Below are 12,027 nucleotides of genomic sequence, written 5' to 3' on the forward strand. Positions count from 1 at the left end.
AACTTGTTATTTCTGTTGGGAAGATAACAGTATGAATAAATTGAGACAACAGAAAGACCATGGGAAGAAAAAGGGGATAAGAAAACGAGAGGGAGAGACATTTGATTGAAGGAAGTTTAGAAAGCACAGTGTGACCCAGGATCTTTACAGACGGTAAATCTACAATCTGTTCAACATGATCCCTATGGGTGGCACTGAGAGAAGCAGGATAGGGATGAGCCAGGTACGGGGCGAGGTGAACCCATGTCCTCACTGCTTTGCTGTCCAGTTAATAAATCTACTAGTACTTTTGCTACTGAATCAACCCAGTCTCAAAATTCTATTAGAGATATTCCCAAGGGCAGACTGCCCCAAAAGTCAAAGAAAGATATTACAAGTAGACAATGCAGTCCAAAAAAAAAAAAAAAAAAAGAAAAAGAAAAGAAAAAAAGAACCCAAAATCAGATTTTGGTGTAGTGCTAGTGCAGTGGCAGTGGTGCATTCCTATAATCCCAGTGGCTTGGGAGGCTGAGGCAGGAGGATCACAAGTTCAAAGCCAGCCTCAGCAATTTAGTGAGGCCCTAAGCAACTCAGTGAGACCCTGTCTCTAAATAAATTCAAAAAGGGTCTGAGGATGTGGCTCCAGTGGTCAAGCACCTCTGGATTCAATCCCTGGTATTTAAAAAAAAAAAAAAATTGGTGCAGGGAATTTATTCGATAACATCAGAATTCAGGAAATAAAAGTCATTAGGGCTGGGGCTCAGAGATAGAGCGCTTGCTTAGCATATGCAGGGCACTGGGTTCCATCCACAGCACTGCATAAAAATAAAGGTATTGTGTCCAACTACAACTAAAAAACAAAATACTTTTTATAAAAATCATTAATGCTGTTGTATATTAATATTATATATATAAATATAAAAACAAATATATATATATATTTTTTGGGGGTGGTGTGGGGAGCAGTACTGGAGATTGAACCCAGGGCTTTACATACATTAGGCAAGTGCTCCACCTCTAAGTCACATCCTTATTAGCCCTTTTTACTTTGAGGCAGGGACTTTCTAAGTTCTCTAGGCTGCCCTTGAACTTGTGAGTCTCCAAGTAGCTGGAAGTATAGACAAGTGCCACTACTTCACTATGAAGTGCTTCCTGGAAACCCAGCACTAGGGTGATTTACAGGTATCACCATCACAATGAACCAACACCACCACCCCATGAAGCAGATAGCTACTTTCCATCTATTACAAATAAGAGAACTGCAGCATGCAGAAAAGAAGTAATTTGTCCAGGGGGCTGAGGTTGTGGCTCAGTGGTAGACACCTGCTTAGCACAAGCAAGGTGCTGCGTTCGATCCTCAGCACCATATAAAAATAAATAAAATGAAGGTATTGTGTCCAATTAGAACTAAAAATGTACACACACACACACACACACACACACACACACGTATACGTGTATGTATGTATGTTTGTATCTTAAAAAAAAAAAGTAATTTTTCCAAAGTTACACAGCTTGAATTGAGTACAGGGCAGAAGTGATATCATCAGATATGATATCAAAACTCAAGCTGGACAATAATCAAATCTGTGCAATCACTTAAAATATGAAGTATCTGGGGACCCAAAGGGGTAACAACAAGATGCCTAGAGTAAAATTTTAAATGTGTAATTACACAGGAAAGAATCTCAGCAATGCTTCTGAGCAGGTACAGGTAGAAGCATATAATGCTCATTTATATACTGATGGTAAGCTGAAGACTTTAGGATCAAGAACATAATTAAAAGAAACATTATTGATAAGCTGAAGAGATGCACATGGGAATTTAATCAAGATAAAATCAGCTTGATTCTTTCATGTTTACACAGAAAATATTCTAAGCAGAAGAGAGGGAGTAGAGGTTCATCTAATACTCTTAAATTTCCAAGAATACTTCTCCCTTATCTGTGGGTTGGCTAGGCTGCCAGCAACATTATCTTTCTTGGCAGTTCACATAGATAAGGCAAAACCAGGGGCTTGAGTCTAACTATCAGAGCCCCCATCCAAAAGGATATACATAGGACCTATTATGCATAGGAAACAGAGCTACTTTGCTATCAGGAACCTTTAAAGAGGCCATAAAACATAGCACAACCAGAGATCCCTACATATAACATAAACATAAAGTCATGTATTCCAAGCTCCAAGGTACTGAATCTCAGACTTCTAAATTAAGACAGTCTCATACATGTGACTCTTCTTCCCCCAACTTGCAGGCCTACACAAACATGTGCTCTGCCTTGAAAATACAGATGTCACCATCCAAAAGAGAATGATGATGCAACCGTCTGTACAGGTGGGTCCTTTACATTATATAAGGGGAGCAACTGAAGACAATAATGACAGAACTAAAAAAGGCAAGTGGAGCCAGATGATGTCTACCACTTCCCAATCCCCAATCACAGAATAAAGATTTACAGACTAGCCGGGACGGTGGCACAAGCCTGTAATACAAGCAGCTCGGGAGGCTGTGGCAGGAGGACTGCAAGTTCAAAGCCAGCCTCAGCAAAAGTGAGGCACTAAGCAACTCAGTGAGACCCTGTCTCTAAATAAAATACAAAATAAGGCTGGGGATGGGGCTCAGTGGTCGAGTGCCCCTGAGTTCAGTCCCTGTTATGCTCCCCTCCCCGTCTTCCAAAAGATTTATAGACTATCCATGAAAAGTAGAACTGAAGAGTCAGACTTAAATGGCATTCTATTATAAATTCTTCAAAAATAAGGAAGGATCACTTTTACAGTAAGTATTAGGAACATAAGCTATGCTTTCATAATAAAGTCAGCTATAAGAAAGGAAGTTTCCTGGAAGCACAATTAATTAGAAAATTAATGGAGATTTGGAAAGCTGGCAAGGACAGTAAGTTAAACACCATTTATTTGACACAGAGTCAGAGGATTTAAAATAGACAATTAAATAATGAAAAGCATTGTTCCTCTAAGAATGCAGACACATGCGGCAAACACTAAAGGTGTAATAATAAGCAAAAAATGAGACAAGCTGATAATCTACTATGTGGGTTTCAAGAGACAACTAAGAAAAATGTTAACTTGAAAAACTAGAGAGAAAAAAAGTACTAATATTGAAATCAAAACACAAGGAATACAAAACTGACATCCAAATCTCAAGACAGCATCAAACTTTTTAATGCATTCTAATCAAGGAGACCAAACAAGAGTATATGTATGGGTGTAGCATGTACACTTTCCCGGAAACACACAAAGCTGTACTTAAGAGTCACATTCCAATACAGAAGAGGGAAGTTTCTAATAATGCTCAAGGTTACAATCATAGAAAATCTGTAAGAAAACGTGGGACTGAATTCAAAATTTAAATCTGCCATTATGCTCAAAGTAGGGGTTAAGGATAAAGTACGATGACTACAGGGGTATCTGTTGAGTCTCTCCATCTTCTGAAATGTGACTTGAGACTCTACCATGTCCAAAGGAAAGCAGTAAAGCAGAGGCTCCTATAGGTAGGCTGAAAGATGGCGATGGCAGGGTGTGGAGAGCAGGGGTCTAGAAAACTAGGTCGCACAGAAACAAGAAAATTTTATTATCAGGTGTTCTTTTCTGAAATAAGGAAAATATTCAAATGACACAAAAATATACAAAATAAACAGTCTCCAGCAGAAAGATGCGAAGAGGAATGCTATTCTGTGCTATATTAAATAAAAAAAAAAAAAAAAAGAAAGGAAAAGAAAAAAGGAGGCTGGGGATGTGGCTTAAGCGGTAGTGCGCTCGCTTGGCATGCGTGTAGCCTGGGTTCGATCCTCAGCACCACATACAAACAAAGATGTTGTGTCCGCTGAAAACTAAAAAAATAAATATTAAAAATAAAAGTTAGAATAAGACATAGCAAGGAAAAAAAGCTTCCTCTCACTCAGTCTCCCCCTACTAGGAATGAGCCGATTCCATCCCCTCTGTCCTTGAGGAACACCAGGCCTACCGTGTGGTAAGGTTATATTTGCACCATCAATGATTGCTTGTGCCAGTTCATGATCATTGCTCTCAAAAGCGTGTGCAGCAGCCTTCAAGGCATCCCAAATCTCTTTCCGGCCTTCAAAAGCTGGTGCAGTGTCCCAAAATTCGTCCCTCTTGCTGCGCAGCTGTCCATCTGTCATAGGATAATCGCTTTTCCATTTTGGTTTCTCCTTTTTCAAAGGCTGGTTACGACCGAGAGCAACTGGAAGAAAAATAAGACTGCCATCACAACCAAAATTTAGGGGATGGTGGTATAGCTCAATGGTAGGGGTTCTATCTCCAACATTGCAAAAAACCAAAAACCAATCAACCAAACGAATAAAATTATAAAAGATACTGTTTTTCTAAGAAAACTTACCTGGTCATTCCTCTTTTGAATTTTTTCACCGAAAATCATAGTTAGGAGTTTGCCTGTTAGCTAATCTGTGTTCTGATTTTCCCCTAACTCATTTTAAAACAAGAGCAAATGGAGATAAGAGATAGCTCTATGCAAAATTTTCAGTGATAAGTTAGTAGCCCTCCTCCACTCAGCAAGCCCCTCTGAAGGATGATCAAAAAGAATTACAAGTGGAACAAATGAAACCACTTCGATGAGAGGTGTTGATAATGAGGCTCTGTATGTGCCAAGGCAAGGAGAATATGGGAACTTTCTGTACCTTTTAATTCTGCTGTGAATTTAAACCTCGTCTAAAAAAATAAAAGCTGCATGTGATGGCACATGCCTGTAATTCCAGCTAATCGGGAGACTAAGGTGAGAAAATCAAACATTCCATGCCATCTGCAGCAATGTAGGGAGACTTCCTCAAAATACATTTTAAAAAGGGCTGAGTATATAGCTCAGTGGTAAGAGTGTTCAATCTCAACCCTCAGTTTAAACATATTGCTGGGCACGGTGGCGCATGCCTGTAATCCCAGCAGCTCAGGAGGCTGAAGCTGGAGTATCAAGGGTTCAAAGCCAGCCTCAACAAAAGTGAGGCACTAGGCAACTCAGTGAGACACCCTGTCTCTAAATAAAATATGGGTGGGGATGTGGCTCAGTGATTCAGTGCCCGAGTTCAATCCTTGGTACCAAAGCAAAAACAAAAACTCATATACACATGTAAATATATCTTAGATGGGGATGGCAGTGCACACCTATAATCCCAGTAGCTTGCAAAGCTGGAGCAAGAGGATCACAAGTTCAAAGCCAGCTTCAGCATCTTAGCGAGACCTTGTCTCGAAATAAAAAATAAAGAGGGCTATGGATATGGCTCAGTAGTTAAGTGCCCCTGGGTTCAATCTCTGATTTAAAAAAAAAAAAAAAAAAGGTTAAGTTTGTTCATTAAAATAAAAAATCTGCCTAGAAGAATAGTAATAAGTATTTTATCCACTCTAGTGACAGGCTTGGAAAGACACAAGGGATGCCATAACAAGGACACAGGATACATAGGGGAAACTGAATGGCAAGAGTGGTCTGCATTTCAGGCCTCTAGCTACATAAAATCAGTAAGCAGGAACTGAGAAAATCCAAAGAGGCAAAAGAATACTTTTTAGTGTTCAGAGAAATGGCCAGATCGACAGACCCACAGAACAAGTGACTAATGGAATACTTCCTCCAGCATTCCCCTCTCTGGACTCCAAAGAAGTGGCTATCTTTCTCCAAAACTCAAGTAAGAGCTAATCTAGAAGGGGAGGGCAGAGGGTACAATCAACAACACTTCACTTTTTTTTTAGAGGAATTGTGAGTGCAAAGGTTGAGCACCAACCACAAGGAACATAAGAGGTCACTAGGGGAGTTTCGACACTGGAAGAGAAGAACAGAAGCCACATGTCCACTCCCTCAGCATCACCTGTACTCAGAGATGTTACGCAGCAGTCCTGTCACCTGGCGCATGTTCACACAGCGTGCGACTGATGACCTACTTTCCACAGGCCACACATTTCCACAGGCTCTTCTTACCTGTGTCTCTGCAGGGTTATATGCTGCCAGCGATAGGCAGTTTGATAGATGGAAAAAATGAGAAGAAAATCAAAGCCTGATGAAAAGGTAAGTTGGGAAAGAGTGGGTGAGGAATAATTGACAGGGTGGGAAGGAGACAGGGGATGTGTCAAAATTCAATGTTCTATGTTTAATTGTAGGATGAACACTCATTTAAAAGAAAATACTCTTAAAATGGTTCTAAAGCATCCATGAAATGAAGCACTCCTTCGCTGTCCCCGGGTATACAGAGGCATACATGACAGAAAATAAAATGACGCCAGCTCCCAAACAAGTTCTCCATACTTTGCAGGCGCTATTCCCGGAAGACGGGACCAACTGATAGGGCAAAGTGTGTTTCGTTTGATGCCTGGATTGAACCTAGCTCTCCTCATCCAATCTAGCCACTTCATCCCGAGGCAGAGCACCATGTCAGGTCTCCCCCGTCGCCCTGTCTCAGGCAGACAGACCACCCCAGGTGTTTTCCAGTATTGACGCCCAATACTTTTTGACCCTGTAATTTGTCTCAGTGAAGTGCAAGACAGGTGAGCTGTGAAGGGGTTTGGAGAGCAGAGTTGGAACACCATCCATCTAGCCCAGAGCCACAAACACAATCTGTGCCTCCTTATTTAATCAACGAGGGTATGCTGAGTGTCAAGGGCAACACTACAGATATGCCTGTTGGGTTTGTTCAAAAGTGAAACCACAAGCTATATTAATGATTGTCCCCTGCATTTCCAAATAACACTGACAATGGCAGACAGAGCAGAATTGTCCAAGAGGTGCCAAACACAATCCAATAATTACCACTCATCCACAATTCTACCAAGGTGAATTACAAAGGTAAAATTTCTTGTCTACTACATTATCTTTAGATAAGTTAGAAAAAGTTCATAAACATACTCTTAGTTGTGCAGCAAGAAGTAGGAGCTGGGACACAGGAAGCAGGTATTCGGCCAGCTATCTATTTGAATGGCATTTTAGGTCCATCCAAGCAGTTCAGAGAATTAAGTACCCTCATGCATCACAGGTACCACAGGGACAACACAACTGAGTAGAGTTTTTCTAGTTGTTCTGAGAGAATCTCAAGGTAAAGGCAAATAACAACTCCACATCGAAGACCTAAAATTCAAACAAATGAAATAAGTCCTATGCTGGGCACAGTGGTGTGTGCCTGAAATCTTTCAAGAGGCCCCATCTAGAGAAACCCAGCAGAAAATGATTTCATGAGACGGGTAGAAAACATTTCGGAAGAAGTAAAAGCACTTCCCTTCCATATGGGGAGGAGCTTTATTCCACCTGCCTGTCTGCAGCAGGCTTAAAAACAGTCCATGAAAAGAATACACGAGGGCTGGGGTTGTGGCTCAGCAGTAGAGCACTCACCTAGCATGTGTAAGGCCCTGGGTTCGATCCTCAGCACCACGTAAAAATAAATAAATAAAATAAAGGTATTGTGTCCAAATACAACTGAAAAACAAATATTAAAAAATACACAGTCCATTAATGCTACCCAGCACAGTCATCATTCCAAGTGCACATACACACACATCCATGTGTGCCCAAAGCTCACATTCATTATTTTGCAAAACAAAATAGGGCCTTACAATATCAACAGAACTCATTTTATTTATTCACATCTGCCTATTAGGTCAGTTATTAAAATGCTTACATCTTTGCAGTATAGATTATTTTAGTGAAACACTAGTGTAGAATTTTTACTACAAAATCAGAGGCTCAACCTTCATCTTCAGGAAAGTGAGTACTCTGCATGCACAAGCTATGCTCAGTCTCCGGGCTGATACACAGCAGAGGAGTTTCTCGTTAAACTAAATGAGATACTAACAAAAATATATTTACTGCCTAGCATCCTTTTCTTAAATAACTAACTAGGGGAAAAATATGCATTGAATTCCTTCTATAAACTGGAACAATACAGGGATGCACTCTTCCATTCAACACAGTCCTGGAAACTCTAGCCAAAGCAATTAGACAGAAGTAAGAAATTAAAGGGATACAAATAGGAAAAAAAGAACTCAAACTATCACATTCGCTGACAACATGATTCTATATTTAGAAGACCCAAAAGACTCCACTAGAAAACCTCTGGAATTCATAAATAAATTCAGCAAAGTAGCAGGGTATAAAATTAACACCCATAAATCAATTGCATTCCTATACACCAGTAATGAATCTTACTGAAAGAGAAATTAGGGAAACTATCCCATTCACAATAGCCACTCCCTCCAAATAAAATATTTGTGACTCAATCTAACAAAAGAGGTGAAAGACCTCTACATTGAAAACTACAGAACACTAAATGAAAGAAACGGAAGAAGACCTTACAAGATGGAAAGATCTCCCATGTTCTTGGATAGGCAGAATTAATATTGTCAAAATGGTCATACTACCAAAAGTGCTATATAGATTTAATGCAATTTATATTAAAATCCCAATGACATTCTTTCATGGAGATAGAAAAAGCAGTTGTAAAATCCATTTGGAAAAATAAGAGCCCAGAATAGCCAAAGCAATCCTCAGCAAGAAAAGTGAAGGAAGCATGACAATACTAGACCTTAAGCTATACTATAAAGAAATAGTAACCAAAAAGCATGGTATTGGCACCAAAACAGACCTGAAGACCAGTGGTACAGATCAGAAGACACAGAGACAAACCCACATAAATACAGTTCTCTCATACAGACAAAGGAGCCATAAACATACATTGGAGAAAAGATAGATTCTTCAACAAACGGTGCTGGGAAGACTGGAAATCCTTATGTGATAAAGTGAAATTAAATCTGTATCTCCCACCCCGCACAAAACTCAACTCAAAGTGGATCAAGAACCTAGATCCTGTGTCTACTAGATGGAAAAGGAGGCCCACCTCTGCATCATGTCAGCTTAGAAACCAAACTCCTCAACAAGACTCATAAAAACCAAGAACCAACAAATGGGATTGCATCAAACAATCTTCTTTACAGCAAAGGAAATAATCAAGAACATGAAGAAAGAGCCTACAAAATAGGAGAAAATCTTTGCCACCTGCACCCGAGAGACAGCATTAATCTCCAACATATATAAAGAACTCAAAAAACTTAAAGGAAAAAAAAAACAATAAATGGGCTAAAGAACTGAACAGACATTTCACAGAAGAAGAAATACAATCAGTCAACAAATATATGAAAAAATGTTCAACATCTCTAGCAATTAGAGAGATACAAATTAAAACTACACTTGAGATTTCATCTCACTCCATCCAGTCAGAATGACAAATCAAGAATACAAGCAACAATAAATGTTAGTGAGGATGTGGGGGGAAAGTACAATCATACCTTGCTGATGGGACTGCAAATTGGTGCAACCACTCTGGAAAGTAGTATGGAGTTCCTCAGAAAACTTGGAATGGAACCACCATTCGATCCAGTTATCCCATTCCTCGGCATATACCCAAAGGACTTAAAACCAGCATACTACAGAGACACAGCCATATCAATATTTATAGCAGCTCAATTCACAATAGCTAAGCTATGGAATCAACCTATGTACCCTTCAACAGATGAATGGATAAAGAAAATGTGGTATATATACACAATGGAATATTACTTAGACATAAAGATGAATGAAATTATGGCACTTGCTGGTAAATGGATAGAACTGGAGATTATCGTGCTAAATGAAACAAGCCAATCCCCAAAAAACCAAGGGATGAAAGTTCTCTCTGATATGCAGATGTTGACTCACAACAGGTGTGTGTGTGTAGGGGCTCACCAGATCGGACAGGGCAGAGTGGGGAGAAGGGAGGTGGATGGGAATAAGAAAGACAGTAGAATCAATCAGACATAACTTTCTCGTGTTCATATATGAATATACAACCAGTGTAACTCCATATCATGTACAACCACAAGAATGGGAAGTTATACTCATGTATAATGTAAGTCAAAATACATTCTACTATCATGTATAACTAAAAAGAATAAATTCAAGGGGCTGGGGATGTGGCTCAAGCGGTAGCGCGCTCGCCTAGCATGCGTGCGGCCCGGGTTCAATCCTCAGCAGCACCACATACCAACAAAGATGTTGTGTCCGCCGAGAACTAAGAAAAAATAAATAAATGTTAAAATTCTCTCTCTCTGTCCCCCTCTCTCTCTCACTCTCTCTTTAAAAAAAAAAAAAAAAGAATAAATTCAAAAAATGTGCATTTAGCAAATGTAGTTAAACTATTCTGAGGGCTGGGTTTGTGGCTCAGTGGTAGAGCACTCACCCAGTATGTGTGAGGCACTGGATTCGATTCTCAGCACCATAAAATATAAATAAATACATAAATAAAGGCATGAAAAATGAAAACTGAATCATTTAACATTTGTAAAGTACAGAACAATGAGTGATAGAGGATGAAACTACAAACCAGTGTTTGTTGAGTAACTAAAAATAAACTGGCAGGTGCTGTTGAAATAAAGAACTTTAAATATTTTTGTAAAAATACACAAGTATTTTTTCTTTTCATACTTTCTGACAGAACCTGACATTCTAAGAATTTAGCATAAAGTTTCTTCCTTATTTAAAAAAGAACTGTTCTACGACTGCCGTTCACTTCCTGTGCATTTGAGAGTAGTTTTCTAGGAACTGCTCACCAAACCTCATACTTTGATTTTAAAGAAAGGCAACATCCTTTATTCCTCAAATTTCTTTTAAGTTGCAGGAAACCACTTATCCTTGGTTTTCTTCTTTGGTTAACAAGTGAGAAACAAAAGATTGATAAAGCAATGTAATTTTTTTAAAAAAAGCAATGTTATTCCAAAAAATATCTTTTTTTTTTTTATAAATCAAACCACACTTACTACTTCTTTCAAAAACTTGCCTAAAACCACCTTCTTCTCAGAACCCTCTTAATCATACTCATCTACTCTTTATCTTTCCTTATAAACCACTTAACACTTTTCCCCGCTCTGACAAATAGATTTTTCATGGAAAACCCAACTCAGGCTTGCTTTTCAAATCTAAATAGCACATAAGTATTTTTACTACATAATTGAAATCATTTTACCAAAAACTTATTTTGACATTTTATTAATATGAAAAAAATGATCTTCAAAATAGAGTATGATTGTAATTGTTTTCTTCCTTTTGGTTCCTCTTTAAGAAACCCTGATTTAATTCTGGGTCTCATCAGATGAAGAAAGGAGAGCTTGCAGTGCACAGATAGGCCATAACAGCTTGAAAGGGGAAGCTCGGGGATCAAGGAGGTGGGGGTGCAATTCAGAGGCCAAGCACTTGCCTAGCCTAGCAGGGGCGAGACCCTGAGTTTAATCCCTACCACCATGAAAAGGGGTGGGAGATAAGGGGAGTAGGAGATGAGGTAAGACTCACTCTTACCCAGGAATAAAAGCATAAAAAAGAAGAAAATAAAGAGATATTTCGAAAAATCCCTCTTTTACTGATCCTGATAAGGATCATCAATAGATTTGCTAAAGCATCGTGAATAACAGAATGTTCAAAATGCTAAAATCACCACAAATATTCTTAATTGCCAAGAAGAAATTACACTGTTGATATTAAGGTAATGACATTCATTTCCAAAACCAAGGGGCTATTGAATAGCCTCCTCATGATTTGCAATATAAATCATACAAAATATGTATGAAAGATTCATACCAAAAATGTTTAACTTGCATCTAACAAAGTTTTTTTTTTTTTAAGTCTAAGTTTATTTATTTATTTATTTTTTAGGTGTAGTTGGACATAATACCTTTATTTCACTTATTTATTTTTATGGCGTGCTGAGGATCAAATCCAGGGTTTCGCATGTGTGAGGTGAGAACTCTACTGCTGAGCCACAACCCCAGCCTAACATCTAACAAAGTTTTTAAAAGTAATTTACCATTTACAAGCAACACAAAAAATAAAGGAACAAGTTAAAATGCCTTCAGACACTGTCATATCCTCTGGAAAACAAAATTATTCCCAGCTGAGAACCTCTGGCCATATCTAAATGGGGCAAAACCTGAATTTCGACTGAAATTTGGTAAAAAGTTATAAAGGATAGTTGGGGGCAACTGGATAAATCTTAATAAACA

General features: G+C 38.8%; 1 protein-coding gene across 3 annotated transcripts in view; it reads right to left on the minus strand.

Annotated features, from left to right (window-relative positions):
• Ubtd2 (ubiquitin domain containing 2) overlaps nt 1–12,027 on the minus strand; it is a 67,602-nt gene that overhangs the window by 19,018 nt on the left and 36,557 nt on the right. Inside the window, exons 1-2 of one of the 3 annotated variants that reach the window (XM_040272331.2) lie at nt 4,355–6,819; nt 3,962–4,198 (exon numbers count right to left, since the gene is read on the minus strand). The exons of 1 other annotated variant lie outside the window; for it this stretch is intronic. In XM_040272331.2, the coding sequence (XP_040128265.1) occupies nt 3,962–4,136 (175 nt within the window). In that variant the 5' untranslated portion in view covers nt 4,137–4,198; nt 4,355–6,819. Of the gene's footprint in view, nt 1–3,961; nt 4,199–4,354; nt 6,820–12,027 lie in introns of those variants that run through there. One more of the 3 variants, XM_078052427.1, reaches the window with a different exon arrangement.

Source organism: Ictidomys tridecemlineatus, chromosome 1, assembly GCF_052094955.1.
Source record: "Ictidomys tridecemlineatus isolate mIctTri1 chromosome 1, mIctTri1.hap1, whole genome shotgun sequence".
NCBI classification, from domain to species: Eukaryota; Metazoa; Chordata; class Mammalia; order Rodentia; family Sciuridae; genus Ictidomys; species Ictidomys tridecemlineatus.